This window comes from Pagrus pagrus (assembly GCF_965226575.1).
Source record: "Pagrus pagrus genome assembly, chromosome: 11".
Taxonomy (NCBI): Eukaryota; Metazoa; Chordata; class Actinopteri; order Spariformes; family Sparidae; genus Pagrus; species Pagrus pagrus.
The window spans coordinates 524,004-544,003 of NC_140195.1; the positions used below are offsets into that span (position 1 = coordinate 524,004).

Consider the following 20,000-nt stretch of genomic DNA (forward strand, 5'->3'; position numbering starts at 1 on the left):
GGTTTTTTTTATAGTCCAGAAAGCTGTCTCTCTCTCTGGGTGTGTTTACACTCTAACAACTACTAATTCATGCCCTCCTGCAGTGTTTACCTTCAGTGATTACTCAGAACCTTACATGGGTCATAAAACAAGGTCACAGGTCACAGTTCACGCTAAACAGGCTCTCTGAATAAGACTTCAGTTCACATTCCTACATGAAGTACAACATTCTCATCACAAACTTAATTGAAACCGGTTTTACCCAAAACCACTAATTCATTGAGACAATGAATCCAACGTCACGACCTGTAAGACACGAAGCCCCAAGTCAGGTCAATGTCAAGTCCAGACGAGTCAGCACCAGAATATAGTTTTAGATGAAAATTAAATTTTTATGTATGTATTTTTATAATTAGTTTTTAAATTAAGATCAGAAGTGGTTAATACAGGGTTAACATCCTGTGTGTGTGTGTGTTGATTGTATGTTAGAAGTCATTTTGTTCCCCAGCTGCTGCTAATTGCTACGTCTTGCATGAAGACAGCTGCTGCAAAATGAGTGTGTCAGGTTGTGTGTGTGTGTGTGTGTGTGTGTGTGTGTGTGTGTGTGTGTGTGTGTGTGTGTGTGTGTGTACAGTTCTCTCTGGATCAGACAGTAAACTGGTGATTTTCTCTCTCCATGTGTTTCCATGTGTTTCCTCTTTAACCCGGTTAGTCACTGACCCACTTCTGCTGTGTAATCTGCTGAAGCCCCGCCCCCCCGCTCAAACCACAGCGGTGTGTCGACGACATCATCACCTACGGAGCGATGATAAGACCTCGCTGAACCCCAATCAGCTCTGATTGGCTCAGTTCTGACTACCTTCCGCTGTTAGCTTAGCCACAGTGCTAGTTTTCTGTTGACAAGAATTTCATCTGAACTGAATCATCTGTTAGTGATGTCACTCACACAGCAGGAACCAATCAAATCAAGAGTTGAGTTTTCACTTAAAACAGTACAGAGTGATTAACTGACACCACGCTCCTCCAGCTGGCAGGCTGCAGCTACATGCTAACAGGCTAACATACTCACGTTGTTCCTGAAGGAGTGGGCTCTGATTGGATCCTCAGCAGCCAATGAGCAGCTGCTGAGGATGATGAAGACGAGGATGAGGTTGGTGAAGATGTGGTGGTGGATCAGAGTGTGACAGGCCACACGGATACTGGAGACAGACAGACAGACAGACAGACAGACAGAGAGAGTTCCTGTTAACCAAGACCAGAACCAGTCCCTACAAGAGGCGCGACATGCTAATGCTAATGCTAACAGTAAAATATGGTGACCAGGTGTAGTCAGACTTACGGGTTTGTCTTGCTGAGGCAGAAGAACGCACTGCCTTCTGGGATAGGAAGAACCTTCTCCTTAGGAGGAGCCAGGTCAGCCATCTTTAACTGGACTCCTCCATCTGAGGAGAGGAGAGGAGAGGAGAGGAGGAGGAGAGGAGGAGAGGAGAGGAGAGGAGAGGAGAGGAGAGGAGAGGAGAGGAGAGGAGAGGAGGAGGAGAGGAGAGGAGAGGAGAGGAGAGGAGAGGAGGAGGAGAGGAGAGGAGAGGAGGAGAGGAGAGGAGAGGAGAGGAGGAGAGGAGGAAAGAGGAGAGGAGAGGAGGAGAGAGGAGAGGAGAGGAGAGGAGAGGAGAGGAGCAGAGGAGGAAAGAGGAGAGGAGAGGAGAGGAGAGGAGAGGAGAGGAGAGGAGAGGAGAGGAGGAGGAGAGGAGGAGAGAGGACAGGAGAGGAGGAGAGGAGGAGGATGATCAGCCCTCCTTCAAATCTTTAAATAAAACTACAACATCTCATGAACATGACTCGACCCATTATTTCAGAACCGACCGTCCTCTCCTTCAGGAAGCTCCTCCTCCTCCTCGTACTCGGTGTCTTCATCGATGTCCACCTGTGGAGACAAACAGTCAGACTGACGGAGTCACATTCAACAGTCCAGATAAGAGTCAGGTCTCCATGTTCACCTTCACTTCTTCTTCAGCCTCCATCTCCTCCTCCTCCTCCTCTGCTCCCTCCGGCTTCTTCCTGGACAAACAGGAAACAGGCAGGAAATAAGAAACCGTTCTGTTCTGACTATTTATGTCTTTTCTACCCCTCTCTCTACTCCATCACTCACTCTTTCTTCTTGTCGTCCCCGTCTCCTCCAGCCAGGTTGTCCACAGCGATGGCCAAGAAGACGTTCAGCAGGATGTCTGACACGCTAAGAACACGTAACAACCTTTAATTTGAATTCAAAGAGGTCAAATGTTCAATATTTCACTCAAAGAATACAAAAATGATTTTATATTTGTGAATCAGAAGTTTGTTTATTTCTTCATGATGACCTCTCAGATTTGGGGGGTCCTGACCCACAAGTTGTGACCCACTGGACATGGTGAAGGATACAGTTACCACAGATGAAGAGGATGACGAAGTAAACGCAGACGATCATCCCTGGAAACACGGGGCCTCCGTACGCCATGATGCCGTCATACATGACCACGTTCCAGTCCTCACCGGTCAGGATCTACACACAGTCAACACCAGCGTCATCACACCAACTCACAAAGATCTACATGCTTGTTTGTCTGCTGAGGACGGGCTGCAGGTGACAGCAGGTGGTGTGGGGAGCCTCAGGTGTGTTACCTGGAAGCAGGTGAGCAGCGCCTGTGGGAAGGCGTCGAAGGTGCTGCGTTTGGTCTGCGTCTCGTCGAAGTTGAACTTCCCTCCGAACAGCTGCATGCCGAGCAGAGCGAAGATGATGAGGAAGAGGAAGAGCAGCAGCAGCAGGGAGGCGATGGACTTCATGGAGTTCAGCAGAGACGCCACCAGATTGGACAGAGCCGTCCAATGGCTGAGCAGACAGAGAGTGACATCAGAGCGGGAGCAGATAAGGAGCTGCATGAACACCTGGGTCAGGTGTGGTTTCTCACCGTGTGACCTTGAAGATCCTGAGCAGGCGGACGCAGCGCAGCACCGAGATGCCCAGAGGAGGCATGATCTCCAGCTCCACCAGGATCGTCTCCACGATGCCGCCGCACACCACGAAGCAGTCGAAGCGGTTGAAGAACGCCACAAAGTAATGAGCCAATCCCAGACTGTACATCTTCAGCAGCATCTCCACGGTGAACAGAGACAGCAGCACCTTGTTGGCGATGTCTGCAGAGAGAGACAAGGTCATGTCTTTATGAGGCCATGTCTGTGTGATGTCATGTCTGTGTGATGTCATGTCTGTGTGAGGTCATGTCTTTATGAGGCCATGTCTGTGTGATGTCATGTCTGTGTGATGTCATGTCTGTGTGAGGTCATGTCTTTATGCGGCCATGTCTGTGTGATGTCATGTCTGTGTGATGTCATGTCTGTGTGATGTCATGTCTTTATGAGGTCATGTCTGTGTGAGGTCATGTCTTTATGAGGTCATGTCTTTATGAGGCCATGTCTGTGTGATGTCATGTCTGTGTGATGTCATGTCTTTATGAGGTCATGTCTGTGTGAGGTCATGTCTGTGTGAGGTCATGTCTGTGTGATGTCATGTCTTTATGAGGTCATGTCTGTGTGAGGTCATGTCTGTGTGATGTCATGTCTGTGTGATGTCATGTCTGTGTGATGTCATGTCTTTATGAGGCCATGTCTTTATGAGGTCATGTCTTTATGAGGTCATGTCTGTGTGAGGTCATGTCTATGTGATGTCATGTCTGTGTGATGTCATGTCTGTGTGAGGTCATGTCTTTATGAGGTCATGTCTTTATGAGGCCATGTCTGTGTGATGTCATGTCTGTGTGATGTCATGTCTGTGTGATGTCATGTCTTTATGAGGTCATGTCTTTATGAGGCCATGTCTGTGTGATGTCATGTCTGTGTGATGTCATGTCTGTGTGATGTCATGTCTTTCTGAGGCCATGTCTGTGTGATGTCATGTCTGTGTGATGTCATGTCTTTATGAGGTCATGTCTTTATGAGGTCATGTCTGTGTGATGTCATGTCTGTGTGAGGTCATGTCTTTATGATGTCATGTCTGTGTGAGGTCATGTCTTTATGAGGTCATGTCTGTGTGAGGTCATGTCTGTGTGATGTCATGTCTGTGTGATGTCATGTCTTTATGAGGTCATGTCTGTGTGAGGTCATGTCTGTGTGAGGTCATGTCTGTGTGAGGTCATGTCTTTATGAGGTCATGTCTGTGTGATGTCATGTCTGTGTGAGGTCATGTCTGTGTGAGGTCATGTCTGTGTGAGGTCATGTCTGTGTGATGTCATGTCTGTGTGAGGTCATGTCTGTGTGAGGTCATGTCTGTGTGAGGTCATGTCTGTGTGGTGTCATGTCTGGTTCAGACTGTAGGCTGCAGAATCACAAACATTTCATACACAGCTTCTTATTTTTGGAGGATTTCCCCTTTGGTTAATGTGAGAAACTGGGCTTGTACTTGTACTTGTACTTGTAATCTCAGCTGATCTCTTCTACAAATACTTACATATAATACTAATATACACATAAAGTTCTCCCTCAGACGTCTGACGTGTGTTTGGTACATTAAAGCTGTGCGCTGGGGAAAAGTAACTAAAAGGAGAATTTGAGGTACTTATACTTTATAAATACTTGAGTATTTATGTTTCATGCTACTTTATGCTTCTACTCAACTACATAATATTTCAAATATAATCAATACGAGACTTTATTGATCTTTGGTGACAGATTCAGCCTCTCTGTCCAATCAGTACTTTTACTCTAAGTATATTTTGATGCTGATATTTTTGTACTTTTCTTCAGTCAGATTAAAAACACAGTACTTTTACTTGTAACAGAGTATTTCTACTCTATGCGTGTGTGTGTGTTGCTACCTTGGACTTGAGTCAGCCAGTTAGGTTGGTTGTAGTGCTCAGAGGCACTGAGGGAGGTGTTGAGGAAGACGAGGAGCAGAACGAGCCAATAGAAGGTCACCGATTTGACAGCGGTGCGACAGTTCCTGCGACAGACTCGATTCCACCGACGTAACGTCCGACTGAGAGACGGGAGGAGACGGGAGGAGACGGAGACGTTAGACTGACGCCTGTGAGGGATTAAAATGTCTGACGGTCAGTGAACTCACCAGCAGCCGATCTTCATCATTCGAGAGCTGAAAACACCAAACTGGAGTCAGTGAACAGCTCACAGACACTGTGTGTGTGTGTGTGTGTGTGTGTGTGTGTGTGTGTGTGTGTGTGTGCGTGCGTGTTACCAGCAGGCCTGGCAGCAGTTGGTGTGTTCCTCGTCAATGTTCACAGTGTTTTCAGAGGCTGTTTCACTGGCAGGAAGACTCGCTGACACACACAGGGACACACTTTATCATTAGTATTATTATTAGTTGAACACATCCACATACACACACATATATACACACATATATATATGTATATATATGTGTGTATATCAAATTCTTCTTTTAGTTACTTTTCCCCAGCTTTTCCCTTTAATGTACCAAACACATGTCAGACGTCTGAGGGAGAACTTTATTTGTATATTAGTATTATATGTAAGTATTTGTAGAAGAGATCGGCTGAGATTACAAGTACAAGTCCAGTTTATATTATTATATATATATATATTAGGGGTGTAACAATACACAAAAATCACGGTTCGATACGTATCTCGGTTTTGAGGTCACGGTTCGGTTCATTTTCGGTACAGTACGGGAACAAAATGCAAAACATAAATTTGCTTGTTGTTTATTTGGAACTTTTGTAAACCAACAATTTATTGTAACATTATACAAAAAAAGAAAATAAATAAAAAAATAGATCGCTGTTGTAAAGTGCTGCCTGGTAATGAGTTAAATAAATTATTGTCACTGTCTCTTTAAGTCCCTCTGCCAGGTTTGCGCTGGTGTGCTGTTCGTACGGGCTGAGTTGCTGCTTGTTTGCCAAAGTCATTTTTTTTTCTTGTAGCAGTGATTTTCACACTCGGGTGGTGCCGTTTCAAGTGCCGCGGCACAACGCAGAGATTCAGCCAAATTTAGCACAGAGCAGACAGGAAGTCAGACATGAAACAACAACAATACATCCGGTTGATTTTCAAAATAAAACACCTCAAAAAAGAGACAAATACGCGCTCTTCTTCTGATCCTTCAGTCGGGAACACTTCGTGTTGTTGTGTTTATAACACGTATAACTGCAGTCGTGTGTGATTATGTAATTGTCACAGGAATTCCTCGGTTTCGTTTCTCCAGCTGTTCGGAGGAGCTGCACCGTGCAGGACTCGTCTTTCTCCGTTGCAATATTTAACCAGGAAACCGAAGTGTTCTCAAGCAGGAGACTTAAGCGACAAGGGAGGGTCTTCAAGCTCTGGTTTCGCGCTAGCGTTAGCCATGATGTAAACTAGCTGCACGTGTAGCTGCAGGCAGAAAATAAACACATGCAACTTCCCTTCTGGAAACTCACCCGTGCACAGCCCTGTACCGAACCGAACGCCCCGAACGCCCTGTACCGAACCGAACGCCCCGAACGCCCTGTACCGAACCGAACGCCCCGAACGCCCTGTACCGAACCGAACGCCCCGAACGCCCTGTACCGAACCGAACGCCCTGTACCGAACCGAACGCCCTGTACCGAACCGAACGCCCTGTACCGAAACGCTTCAATACAAATACATGTATTGTTACACCCCTAGTATATGTGTATATATATAAATATGTATATATATATATATATATATGTATATATATATACATACACACACACACACACACACACATATATATATATATATATATACACACATATACATATACATATACACATATATATGTATATTATATGATATATATTATATACATTAATCACATTGTTGAAATGATTAATTCTCCGTCTGTACGTTGTGCAGCTGCTTCGCTGACACTCAGATTAGAAACAAGGTCAGATGGATACGAGGACACACAGAGACCCAGATATGAAACAGGGACACACTGAAGTCTGTCTACATTTAGACTGACACACACACACACACACACACACACACACACACACACACACACACACACACACACACACCTGCAGCACGTACAGTGTGTGTGTGTGTGTGTGTGTTGAAGTGATACACACACTTGATGTTTCTGATGACAAAGAACAAAGTCTCACCGTGTGTTTCATTAGAGTGACTGAACCATCCAAACTTCCCTCTCTTCTTATCAGACAGATCACCAAGAGACGGACCTGACAGAGAGACAGGCAGACAGACAGGCAGACAGACAGACAGACAGACAGACAGAGAGACAGGCAGACAGACAGACAGAGAGACAGACAGAGAGACAGGCAGAGAGACAGACAGACAGACAGACAGAGGGACAGACAGAGAGACAGAGAGACAGGCAGACAGACAGGCAGAGAGACAGACAGACAGAGACAGACAGAGAGACAGACAGGCAGACGGACAGACAGAGAGACAGAGAGACAGGCAGACAGACAGACAGAGAGACAGACAGACAGACAGAGAGACAGACAGAGAGACAGACAGGCAGACAGACAGACAGAGAGACAGAGAGACAGGCAGACAGACAGACAGGCAGAGAGACAGACAGAGAGACAGACAGGCAGACAGACAGAGAGACAGACAGGCAGAGAGACAGAGAGACAGACAGGCAGAGAGACAGACAGACAGACAGACAGAGAGACAGACAGAGAGACAGACAGGCAGACAGACAGAGAGACAGACAGGCAGACAGACAGACAGAGAGACATTATACAACAAGTCGTTCTGACCAAGCAATCTGATTGGTCAACTAGACATTTACAATATGCTCAAATCAGCCTGACAGCACACCAACGACACCATTTTGACTCTTGGACTTCACACAGACGTGCATCCATCAACACGGACCAACCAGCTTTAAAACACCTGTGACGCTGACCCAACTCTACAGCTCGTCTCTGATGCCATGTCGTACTGAGGACCGGCCTAAGTTCTGGAGCAGTAAACTGGGTTTCATTACACAGGCTGTAGGAATCTACTGACTCGACTGTCTGAGTCTCAGACAGAGATGACTCTGGATGTTGTTTGGAAACCAGTCAGGACCAGGACTGCTGTCACTGTGTGATACCTTCTGTCAATGAGTGGGTCAGCTACAGAACCTGGTTTCTGCATCGTGTTGGGTGGACGATAAAACATGGAATAAAACGGTTCAGTTAATTTCAGCTCCTGAGGGTTTGTTTGAGTTTGTTGCTCGTAGAAAACAAAGTCAAATTCAACCCTACGACCATTTTTGATTATTTTATCCAGACGTATCTGAAGGTTCACTGATACATGTACACACACACACACACACACACACACACACACACACACACACACACACACACACACACACATATATAGAACCCAACTGATAAGTGATGTTTGGATCAATACCAACACTGATATTAAGGAGTAAAGAATTCTCAGGACCAGATATCGGCCCATATACAGTAACTTCACTGGAAGTGTAATAATTATAAACCAACTCAAGGATCTTCTCTGACATCATGTTCTGTCAAACTAAACAGCTTCATATCGACCGATAGAGAGAAACATTTACACAGATCCGTCTGTGACGGGCCGGTACCAGCTGATAATACTGACTCACTCATCATGTGTGAATAAAAGACATGAAACCAGCTGAGTTTTCATGTGAATGTGGATCTTTCACATCAGTTTCAGGTAAAAGTACAGTTGTAACATAAAGTACCTCAAGACTTCAGTACAGTACTAGTAAATGTACTTAGTTACACTCCACCACTGGTTAGTGATGATGTCACAGCTGACATCTGATGAGTTTCTGCCTCACTGACCAACTAATGAGTTTTAATTGGCTTCATTAATTGACATCCATTAACTTGATGTCACTGACTGATGTTTTCATTAAGTGCTAATAAACGAGGCACTGCTGACACACACACACACACACACACACACACACACACACACACACACACACACACACTCTGTCTTACGTGGGTTTCCGTCCTCGTCCAGCTCGTCCATGTCCTCGGCCTGAGTGATCCAGTCCATGTACCCACACAGATCCTCCTCCATCTGCTGCTTCTCCCTCAGCTTCTGGAAATCTCCACGAGCCTTCGCCTTCTCCCTCTCCTTACTGAACTCTCTGCAACGTTCACACAACGTTCACACAACATTTAAACCTTAAACAAACACCAGCGAGCCTCAACAGACCTGTGAAACTAAAACATTTCATCAGAGAGGTGACAAACCCGCTGAGGACTCCCAGAACCAGGTTGAGAACGAAGAACGATCCGAAAATCACCAGACTGACAAAATAAACCCAGGGCAGCTCGAACCCGATGGCATCGTTCATCTGCACACACACACAGAGACACACACACAGTCAGGACAGTGAGACAGAAGACAGACAGGTGTGTCTGTTACCACATGAAGACAGAGAGCAGGAGGCTTCTACCCAGTAGAGGACGTCGGTCCAGCCCTCCATCGTGATGCACTGGAACACCGTCAACATGGCGAAGAAGAAGTTGTCGAAGTTGGTGATTCCTCCGTTGGGTCCGTCCCACCTCCCCCGACACTCCGAGCCATTAATGTTACACTGACGACCGTGACCGGCAAACGCACACGGCACCGGGTCGTCCTCCACGTAATTATCTGGAACAAGAGATTAAATTAAGAGTGGAGATTATTAATCTGCTCGTTAAGGAATTATATTTTAAATCTCTGAATTTTATTCAGTTAATTTATGTCTCCTTTATTCTGACAAATGTTTTCATTATTATTACAACTTTAAATGTTGCAGAGACAGAGGAGGGATTTCTTCATATGTCCAACGTGGATGAAGAACAGAATAATCCCTGTTTGATGGACACAATGAAATTATCGGATAGATGTGTGACAGCCGACTGTTCACTCTGCAGAAGCCCAGAGATCACAATCTGATCTGAAAACATGTTACTTACACCCTCACACTTCAGATGGGGTGCATGTTAGCTAGCACTGTTAGCTCAACAGCTACAGTGAAGACTTCATGTTAATAAAGGGTTAAACATCATCTCCTCAGATCAGGTTGTGATCTCTGAGATCACAGCAGACGAGCTGCATGGAGACATCTGATGTTTAAATCATCTCCAGCTGCTTCAGGTGTTCAGCAGAACGCTGCAACTCTGTTTTACTGTGAAGCTCCAGAAATGTTTGACTGAGGTTACTGTGAACTGTTTGTTAATGTGAAGATATTTCAAGCTCTGATCACAGAGTTGGCCTGGAAATAGTCTGATCTCCCTCTGCCCCTGTGTGTGTGTGTGTGTGTGTGTGTGTGTGTGTGTCTGTGTGTACCTGATCGTATGTAGTAGCAGGTCCTGTGCATGCGTCCTATGAAGAGCTCCAGGCCGATGATGGCGTAGATGATGATGACGAAGAGAACCAGCAGAGCGATGTGGAGCAGAGGAACCATCGCCTTCATGATAGAGTTCAACACAATCTGCAGACCTGACAGACACACACAGCTTTACACATGTACAACAATACAGAACACACACACACACACAGCAGTCCAGTAAACTCACTGGGGACTCCAGAAACCAGTCTGAGGGGCCTCAGGACTCTGAAGGCTCTCAGAGCTTTGACGTCCAAACCTCCAGGTTTCCCTGGAACATGATGAGTCGTCGCCTGCTCACCAGATTTATGAGTCATCGTCTCCAAGACCACGCTGAATAACCTGCACAGACAAAGACAGCAAAAACATCAGAAGAAGAAGAGAAAGATCGATGTTTAAAATCCATCTTGCAGAAACACTCTGATCATGATTGACAGCACAGTGTCATCTGCATACATTAATGTGTGGGTGTGAATATAGCTGGGTTGCAGATTCAAATGATCCGATATCAATTAATAAAAACATAAAAATCGTTTTGGTCGGACAGATACATTTAGGAGCCCTTTAATGCATCGTGAACTCTAATCGAATGGCCACAAAGGTTATTTCAAACGCTCATGTTTCAGTAACCAGTATAGGCGACTTCTTTGTCCCCAGACTCCCTTAACAAATGTGTCAGTTTAGTGAGTTGTTGAGTTGGAGACACTTTATAAACTGTGTGAAACTCTGTCTCTGACTGATTCTGACTTATTTGTTCCTTCTTGTAAATTCAGCAAATGTTCTGCATGAACTTCTTTCTGTCTTTGAGGAGAAACATGGAGTCTGTTTGTCAGTGATGGACGGGTTTGTTTCATACAGAGCAGGAAGTGACATCACATGGCTGAGGTCACTCAGACGCAGGTTGATGTAGCTGTGAAGTGACAGACAGAGCTGAACACTGATCAGATCACTGGGGACGGTTGTTGATACCTCGTCTGAACAGACTCTGACTGGTTATTCAGAACTGGTGTGAATCCAGTTTTTTCTTCCTCTGTGTTGAGTCAGAACACTGAAGGCCTACAGAAACCCTGAGTGTCCCACATACAGGAGCCTCTCGGTGCATCATCTCTGACTGTAAAGTGGAACAGAGTGTCCTCAGGCAGGGTTACCATGACAACAGGCTTCATCATCATCGCCCAGAGGTCGTCCCAAGTCACGTCAGCTTCCTGCGGCGAGGACATTAACCAACATGGAGGACGAAGCTCAGGACCTGCAGGACTCAGTGTGACCTCGGCAGGTGACCGTCTGGTTTCTACAGGCTGAACTGAAACAAGTTGTTCTCTTTCATATCGAGTCGGCTGCTTTCTGTTTGTGTCGATACAAACCTCTGATGACTTCATCAGTTCATCACATCTGTGGACATCATGTCCATCACATTGTGCTGTGATCATGAGATATTAAGTCACACTCAGAAGAAACAGAAGGTGACTGCAGCTGCCTTTCTGGTGTTTCAGGAGTTTGTCTATGGACTCCAACATTCAGTTCTTCAGGAGCCTGAGAGGAGAACCAGAGGTGCAGCAGCCCTGCAGCAAGACAGCGTTAACACCAGAGTGGTGGGTCAAATTTCCTGTTTCACTGCAGGGACTCTGGTTATGTTGTGACAGCGGAGGTTTATTGTGGGAGGACGGATGTGTATATTTAGTTGCAGTGTGCAGTGATCACAGTCAGCTGTCACAAACACTCATCACAAAAACACTAAAATGAGATAAACTGTGGCGTCGCTGGAGGGTTTGTTCCTCCGCTGACCACAAGACAGGAAGCTGCAGAGTCGACTGCAGTCACATCCAATTTACTGCTTCATCTCCTTAACCACTGCTTCAACTTCACAGAGAGACTCAGGAGAGCAACAGAGGACACCAGAGAGCTGAGTCTGAGGACAGGACCAGGGTCTGAACAGGACCAGAGTCTGAGGACAGGACTAGGGTCTGAACAGGACCAGAGTCTGAGGGCAGGACCAGAGTCTGAGGACAGGACCAGGGTCTGAACAGGACCAGAGTCTGAGGACAGGACCAGAGTCTGAGGACAGGACCAGGGTCTGAACAGGACCAGGGTCTGAACAGGACCAGAGTCTGAGGACAGGACCAGGGTCTGAACAGGACCAGAGTCTGAGGACAGGACCAGAGTCTGAGGACAGGACCAGGGTCTGAACAGGACCAGGGTCTGAGGACAGGACCAGAGTCTGAGGACAGGACCAGGGTCTGAGGGCAGGACCAGAGTCTGAACAGGACCAGAGTCTGGGCAGGACCAGAGTCTGAACAGGACCAGAGTCTGAACAGGACCAGGGTCTGGGCAGGACCAGAGTCTGAACAGGACCAGGGTCTGAACAGGACCAGAGTCTGAGGACAGGACCAGAGTCTGAGGGCAGGACCAGAGTCTGAACAGGACCAGAGTCTGAGGACAGGACCAGGGTCTGAGGACAGGACCAGGGTCTGAGGGCAGGACCAGAGTCTGAGGACAGGACCAGAGTCTGAGGGCAGGACCAGAGTCTGAACAGGACCAGAGTCTGGGCAGGACCAGAGTCTGAACAGGACCAGAGTCTGAACAGGACCAGGGTCTGGGCAGGACCAGAGTCTGAACAGGACCAGGGTCTGAACAGGACCAGAGTCTGAGGACAGGACCAGAGTCTGAGGGCAGGACCAGAGTCTGAACAGGACCAGAGTCTGAGGACAGGACCAGGGTCTGAACAGGACCAGAGTCTGACGACAGGACCAGGGTCTGAACAGGACCAGAGTCTGAGGACAGGACCAGGATCTGAACAGGACCAGAGTCTGACGACAGGACCAGAGTCTGAACAGGACCAGAGTCTGAGGACAGGACCAGAGTCTGAGGGCAGGACCAGGGTCTGAGGGCAGGACCAGGGTCTGAACAGGACCAGAGTCTGAGGGAAGGACCAGAGTCTGAACAGGACCAGAGTCTGAGGGAAGGACCAGAGTCTGAACAGGACCAGAGTCTGAGGGCAGGACCAGAGTCTGAGGGCAGGACCAGAGTCTGAACAGGACCAGAGTCTGAGGACAGGACCAGAGTCTGAGGGCAGGACCAGGGTCTGAACAGGACCAGAGTCTGAGGACAGGACCAGAGTCTGAGGACAGGACCAGAGTCTGAGGGAAGGACCAGGGTCTGAACAGGACCAGAGTCTGAGGACAGGACCAGAGTCTGAGGGCAGGATCAGGGTCTGAACAGGACCAGAGTCTGAGGACAGGACCAGAGTCTGAACAGGACCAGAGTCTGAGGACAGGACCAGAGTCTGAGGACAGGACCAGAGTCTGAGGGAAGGACCAGGGTCTGAACAGGACCAGAGTCTGAGGACAGGACCAGAGTCTGAGGACAGGACCAGAGTCTGAGGGAAGGACCAGGGTCTGAACAGGACCAGAGTCTGAGGACAGGACCAGGGTCTGAGGACAGGACCAGGGTCTGAGGACAGGACCAGGGTCTGACATCCATCAGGTGTCCAGTTTTCTTACCCTACGATGACGATGACAAAGTCAAGCAGGTTCCAGCCATTGCGGATGTAGGAGCTGGGGTGCATCACCAGGCCGTAGGCCAAGATTTTAAGGAAGGTCTCCACAGTGAAGATGATGAGGAAGACGTACTCCACTTGTTCCTGAAACAGACAGAACGTGATCCTTTACACACAGGATCATTAAAAACAGGGCACGACGTCAGTTGGAGCAGACAGAGTTTGTTCCTGCTCTCCAGAGGATGAATCCACCAACAAGACTTTACATTTCAGCTCAACTACTGGAAAAACTCTTTACACGTCATGTAGACAAGATCTGTCAAGTCTGTTTGAACTGTCAAACGACTGAACGAGGATTAAATTTAATGGCAAATAAATCGTTCCCCAACCAGAAAACTGGTCCAGATAATATACCTGCCCTGTACGAGAAACATGGGCCGATCAGCCAGCTGAAGTTATTACTGACATTTTCACACACCAGTGATGACGGAAACAAAACTACAAAATATTCAACATATTAAACAACACCTTTTTGATGTCTGTTTGTTTCTGACAGAACCAGGTCGATATTATTATATTATTAATATTATTATTATTATTATTATTAATATTATTATTATAGGTAGAGTATCAGCCTCTACGTCAGCAGATAATAAGTTCATGATTTGTTTTTGTTTTTTTTACATTTATTGTTTTTCCTTTTACAAAGCCTTTTATAAAGTAACACAACATGGACATGGGGTGTTTTCTGTCACAATATTACAGCAAAGTAAATAATCAATCAAGTACAACTTGATATAAAAAAAAAAACTTAAACAAAGGAAGGGCGTTTCAGGGAAATGTACATTTTCCATTGCTTCCAGATATCATTGAACTTAGATTGTTGGAGCCTCATTGAAAAAGTGATTCAAGTTCATGATTTGTTTAAGTAAAAATCTAAATGAATATCAGCTGATGAAACACGAAGTCTCTGTGCAGTCAGATTTCTGCTTCCACATCAGAACGATGGAGGTGATTGGAGTTTAGTTTGTGAAACACAACGTTTATATCTGGACAATAAATCCAACAACACTGGAGACAGTTTGTGTTTATCAGAGGTGAGGACGACAGACACTGGATGTTCAGTGACGGTTTGTGTGTGTGTGACCTGGTAAACGTGGATGTGGAGAATTTGTGTCATTTCAGAGGATTAACGATCCGTCATCATCCCTGCCACACGCACGCACACGCACAGGTTTGCCTTCCTATACTTGTGAGGACTCTCACAGCCAGCAGCCCTTTGAGGAAGACAGAATGTCCTCCTTTTGTCCACTTCTCAAACACACACACACACACACACACAGTCCTCAGATGTCCGTCTCTCGTCTCGCTCTGTGGCTCTTCCACCTCTGCTCAGCTCTAAATCTCTCTGATCAGCAGCCTTCACTCTGTTAGGCCTTCACTTCCTGACCAATCAGGATGCACAGAGGGACAGAGTCTTACCTGATTGGTCAGTTATTTTATTCAGTTGGTTTCTTGCTCATTTACCCTCCCTTCATTGGTTCTCTCCATCAGCCTTTAACGTAGGCCCGGCAGCAGCAGAGCTGGTGCAATGGATTGACCACTTTGGCTGTCGCAGCTGCAGTGTCTCTGGGCTCATAGGCAGAGCAAACAGGCCGATGGCGGAGCAGCGGCGGGCAGAGCCGGCCTGTTTGCTCTGCCTATGAGCCCAGGGACGCTCTGGCAGATACAGAGGATGAGTGACACCTAGAGGAGCATCAGAAGACGGGACAGAGGCTGAAGAGGTCGCTGTGTTTGTCGCCTTATCAGACCACAAAAAGGCAACATAACCAGAGACACTGTGTGAGTCAGCAGTAACAGTTTATAGGCGAAACACGGCCTGTTTGGGAGAACTGCAGTCCACAGTACCACCTCTGACACGCTCTTTAGTCACATGGTGACACATGGTGATGGTGCACCTGAACTACACACCTGATAAATGATTGGCTGTTCGCATGTCACTCGTAGCACGCTGCGTTAACAAGAGACAGATAGGACGTTTAGAAGCCGGGGCTTCACGCTGGTTGTTTACACATGAAACTATCAAACATTTTATCAAACTGTTTTCTTAGCACTTTATTCGCGTTCACTTTGGATGACGTGTCTATCACCGACACATATTGCCATCATTTTATAGGCCTACTTTAACAGTAAATTACAACATCCACTGTCCTGCATTATTTATAGTAAAGAAAAGTTGAGAGAAAGGATGAACTTTCATTCAGTAGATGTTATTGGGCAGCAAGTGGCCACTCGGGTCACAACTGGTGTTTTACGTGAGAAAACGTCTGATTTGTCCTGTGAATCATGTGGAGTCCCTGCAGAGAGGCTCCACAGAGCCACGTCTTTAAACATGAATCATTCTGCAGCTTTGATTCTTCTCTCGTTCATCTGCAGGAGTCATGTGATCGTGTGACAGTGGAAGGAACAGTGAGCATGCATGAAAGAACAACAGCAACACACACACACACAGTGTTGGCGTGCCGTCACTTCGATATAAAAAGACTTCATGAACAGTGCGTACAGTCAGACTGTAAGTGAAGGTAGAGAGTCATCGACGTAAAGAGGACAGAGAGAGAGAGAGCTGAACCATCGGAGCAGAAACTCACCGATCAGATCTGATAACAGACCTGTCAATCACTTACTGGATCCATGTGTGACCTTTGACCTTTATCAGTAAGTAGCTTCACATCAGCTGACTGAACATCCTGTGGAAAACCCTCCACAGTAAAGCAGCTTCTTGTTTACAGAGACAGACACACATGATAATAAACATACCTCAGAGTTGTATCAGTGGAGGTGAGTGCACCCTCCGGCAGGTTTCTATGTGTCTGCACCAGAGGGGCTCTTTAGGCTTAAGTACATAACAGTATAATAACATAACAATTATTCATTCATTACTCTTTTTTTCAGAATGAACTTGCATCACCAAATTGACCTAACCATTTATCTAACAGTGTTAATACTAAATGACATTTTCGATGATGAAACAACTTACATTTATCACGTTTATTTAAGGGAATCCTATCCAAATAATATGTAGGCTAACGTTAATGGCCGCGTTTCCCAGATTCGTTGAGAAGCTCTTAAGTGCTAAGATCTTCTTAGGAGCGCTCTTACGAACGCTGTGAAAGAAGGATGTGTTTCCCAGAGTCGCTCTTAGCTTAAGAAGATCTTTCACTAAGAAGGAAATGTAAGATCGAGCTGACCCACTCTTAACAGCCTTCTTAGTGACCGAATGCTCAGTGATCAAGCGCGTCAGGGAAATTTATATCCTCCACTTTGCGAAATAATAAAACAATGCTCAGTGTTGAAATGCGCTCATAGCTGCGGGCCACTGGCGCAAGAAAAGAAAATAAGAAAATGGTAGATGAAAAAAAACCTTTTTATTGAATTACACGTTTAAGTTTTCCGCAACATCTGCATATATGAGTTTATAGTACTACACATAAAAAAAAACAACCCTGTGGCATTTCACAGATATCAAGGGAACAGATGTATTAAACTCAGCTGAACCTCATCCAGAGAGGCTTCCCCTGCTACTCTGCGTTGCCAAAGTCCGCGCGTGTGAGAAACCATGGCTGCAATACAGCACATTCTCCCTGCGAACCAACAGCGTCGCCGTGCGCGAAGCCAGAGTTTACATAAATGCATACGTGCGTCTGCACTTCTCCCCACTGGACGTGCTGTCAGACCGGGCTGTCCAGGCAAAGTACCGGCTGCCCCGTGCGGAGATCCAACGGCCGTTGGATCTCTTTGCCTGGACAGCCCGGTCTGACAGCGCACACACACACACACACACTTATGCGCTGATAAAGAGGTGGGTGATCGATTTGCCTGGCATCGATTGATTCAGCACAGCAGCAGCGCGGTGGACAGCTCCCACTAAGAGCTTCTTCAGAAGCTTCTTTGGCTTGATCTTAAGGTTCTCCTAAGAAGGCAGTTAAGAACGCGTCTGGGAAACACCCGTATCTTAGCGCTCCTTCTTAGCCGAACCCTTCTTAAGAGCCTTCTTAAGTCCTTAAGAACGATCGAATCTGGGAAACGCGGCCCATATCTCTGAAGTAATCTGTCAGTAACTTGAGATTGACAGCTTTCGTGCGTCACAGTGGCCATCGCGCATAGTAATGCTGCGTTCGTACAGTAGGAATTTTCCGACCTCCTCCTAGAAAAAGTACACTGGAACGTTACTCAAAGTCGGAGTCCTTACTTGTGAACTCGGCACAAATCCATCTACCCCGACTTCACGGAGAATCAGTTATCTGACACCACACAACAATGGGAATGGCACGCATCTGGAAAGCTTGGAGGTCGGAAATCGGAAATTTCAACTGGGAAATTCTGACCTCTGATTCTGTCTGGAACGCAGCATGAGGCCGCTCCAGGAAAAAGTAAACAAACGGCGCATGTGGAATACCTACAATCTTTGTATCAAGATGGAGCTTCAGAATGTTTATTTCACAGAAAAGCCTGTAGGCCCATGTGTTTCCTTGCTATTTCTATCAAATGATTGCGTTTGCTCCTGTGGAGGCTGCAGTCTCGCCACATCGTTTATGACAATATCACAAAAAACAGCTGTAATAATATAATAAATGTCATCATGAGAGATTATATTTGTTGACAAATACTGTAAATTAATAAATGTTTAAAAATGTCCCCAGTCGCTCAGTTGGATGAGCAGCTGTCCTCACTGCACATCACTGAAAATCTAATATCACGTAATGTGATTCATGCTGCTTTTACGTTCAGAAATAAAACGTCTGTTTCAAACAATATGACCGTCAGTTCCCACCAGAGTCTCCAGATACTTCAGCTGTTTAGGAGAATGATGCAACCCTGTTTTACTGTGAAGCTCCAGAAGGTAAACTGTTAGCTTAGCTCCATCAAAAGAGGAAAACACCACACACACACACACACACACACACACCTGACGCAGGAACACACACACTCACCTGAGGCTGAAACGTTGATGCCACCTGAGTCTGTTCACCTCAGACACACTCAAACCCAAACCTACTTCCTCTGAGTCCTCTTCAACCTCTGCTCTTCATTCAGTCATTTACATTTCTGTTAGTTGTGTAGTGGTGTGGTTGTGTAGTGTGAGTGGTGTGGTTGTGTAGTGTGAGTGGTGTGGTTGTGTAGTGGTGTGGTTGTGTAGTGTGAGTGGTGTGGTTGTGTAGCGGTGAGTTGTGTAGTTGTGTAGCGGTGAGTTGTGTAGTTGTGTAGTGGTTGTGTAGTGGTTGTGTAGTGGTAGTGTAGGTGATCTCACCAGGTCGTGGTTGGTGGAGTTGGAGTCGTCCTCAGGAAACGGTTTAGAAACACCCAGAGCGACACAATTAGCAAAGATGGCTAACAGGATGAAGATATCAAACGGTCTGAGACACGTTAAGGAAGCTCAGCAGGGACAAAACTGTAAAACTATTAACTGAACAAAGTCATTTATCATCCAGCTATCTGACTGATGAAGTTATTGCTCCTCTTCATTTGTTTTCCCAAATATCGATGCTTTTATAACACCAGGGCTATTCCAGAGAGGAGGTTCAACAAACTCTGAGGCTAACGCTGACTCACCCTCAACTCTGAGTTTTCAGTCCCAGAACAGCTGATCTGAATTTAACATCACGTTCTTCTATATTAGCCTTTGAGGAAGTGGTTGAATGTTGTTCAATGTTTTATTTTATTTTTTTTTTTTCTTTTTCTTTGATGAAGTATCAACAATATTGTTAGTTTCAGTCCCATCATGTGCACATCTTGTCTCCCCTGGTGGTCTCTGTGCTTACTTTAACTAATGACTCATTAACATGTTGTTCAGTAGAGAACAGAGTAAACTGGTGTAACAGCTGATTGGTCGGCGTAAAGGATACTTCCACTCGACGATGGAGAGAGCAGCTCGTCTGATTGGATTGTTGAGTTTCAGACAATATAATGCTCTGGGAGCTCGCTGGACCTGGTTACTGCCCTGGACCTGAGGAGGAAGAGCGAGCACATCATCACCATCATCAACATCATCAACATCCTCATCATCACCATTACCATCACCATCATCATCACCATCACCATCATCACCACCATCATCACCACCACCACCATCATCATCATCATCATCATCATCATCACCATCATCTCCACCACCATCAT

At 46.2% G+C, this 20,000-nt stretch overlaps 1 protein-coding gene across 3 annotated transcripts in view; it reads right to left on the reverse strand.

The window, feature by feature from the left end:
* cacna1fb (calcium channel, voltage-dependent, L type, alpha 1F subunit) overlaps positions 1 to 20,000 on the reverse strand; it is a 51,817-nt gene that overhangs the window by 28,792 nt on the left and 3,025 nt on the right. For all 3 annotated transcript variants that reach the window (XM_084367182.1, XM_084367181.1, XM_084367180.1), the window contains exons 2-21: positions 19,727 to 19,827; positions 19,132 to 19,237; positions 13,828 to 13,967; positions 10,518 to 10,669; positions 10,288 to 10,440; positions 9,410 to 9,606; positions 9,204 to 9,307; positions 8,946 to 9,097; positions 7,098 to 7,172; positions 5,204 to 5,285; positions 5,075 to 5,101; positions 4,827 to 4,987; positions 2,925 to 3,150; positions 2,638 to 2,845; positions 2,398 to 2,518; positions 2,129 to 2,204; positions 1,977 to 2,037; positions 1,843 to 1,903; positions 1,319 to 1,421; positions 1,049 to 1,178 (exon numbers count right to left, since the gene is read on the reverse strand). In XM_084367182.1, the coding sequence (XP_084223308.1) occupies positions 1,049 to 1,178; positions 1,319 to 1,421; positions 1,843 to 1,903; positions 1,977 to 2,037; positions 2,129 to 2,204; positions 2,398 to 2,518; positions 2,638 to 2,845; positions 2,925 to 3,150; positions 4,827 to 4,987; positions 5,075 to 5,101; positions 5,204 to 5,285; positions 7,098 to 7,172; positions 8,946 to 9,097; positions 9,204 to 9,307; positions 9,410 to 9,606; positions 10,288 to 10,440; positions 10,518 to 10,669; positions 13,828 to 13,967; positions 19,132 to 19,237; positions 19,727 to 19,827 (2,436 nt within the window). The remainder of the gene's footprint in view (positions 1 to 1,048; positions 1,179 to 1,318; positions 1,422 to 1,842; positions 1,904 to 1,976; positions 2,038 to 2,128; positions 2,205 to 2,397; positions 2,519 to 2,637; positions 2,846 to 2,924; positions 3,151 to 4,826; positions 4,988 to 5,074; positions 5,102 to 5,203; positions 5,286 to 7,097; positions 7,173 to 8,945; positions 9,098 to 9,203; positions 9,308 to 9,409; positions 9,607 to 10,287; positions 10,441 to 10,517; positions 10,670 to 13,827; positions 13,968 to 19,131; positions 19,238 to 19,726; positions 19,828 to 20,000) is intronic.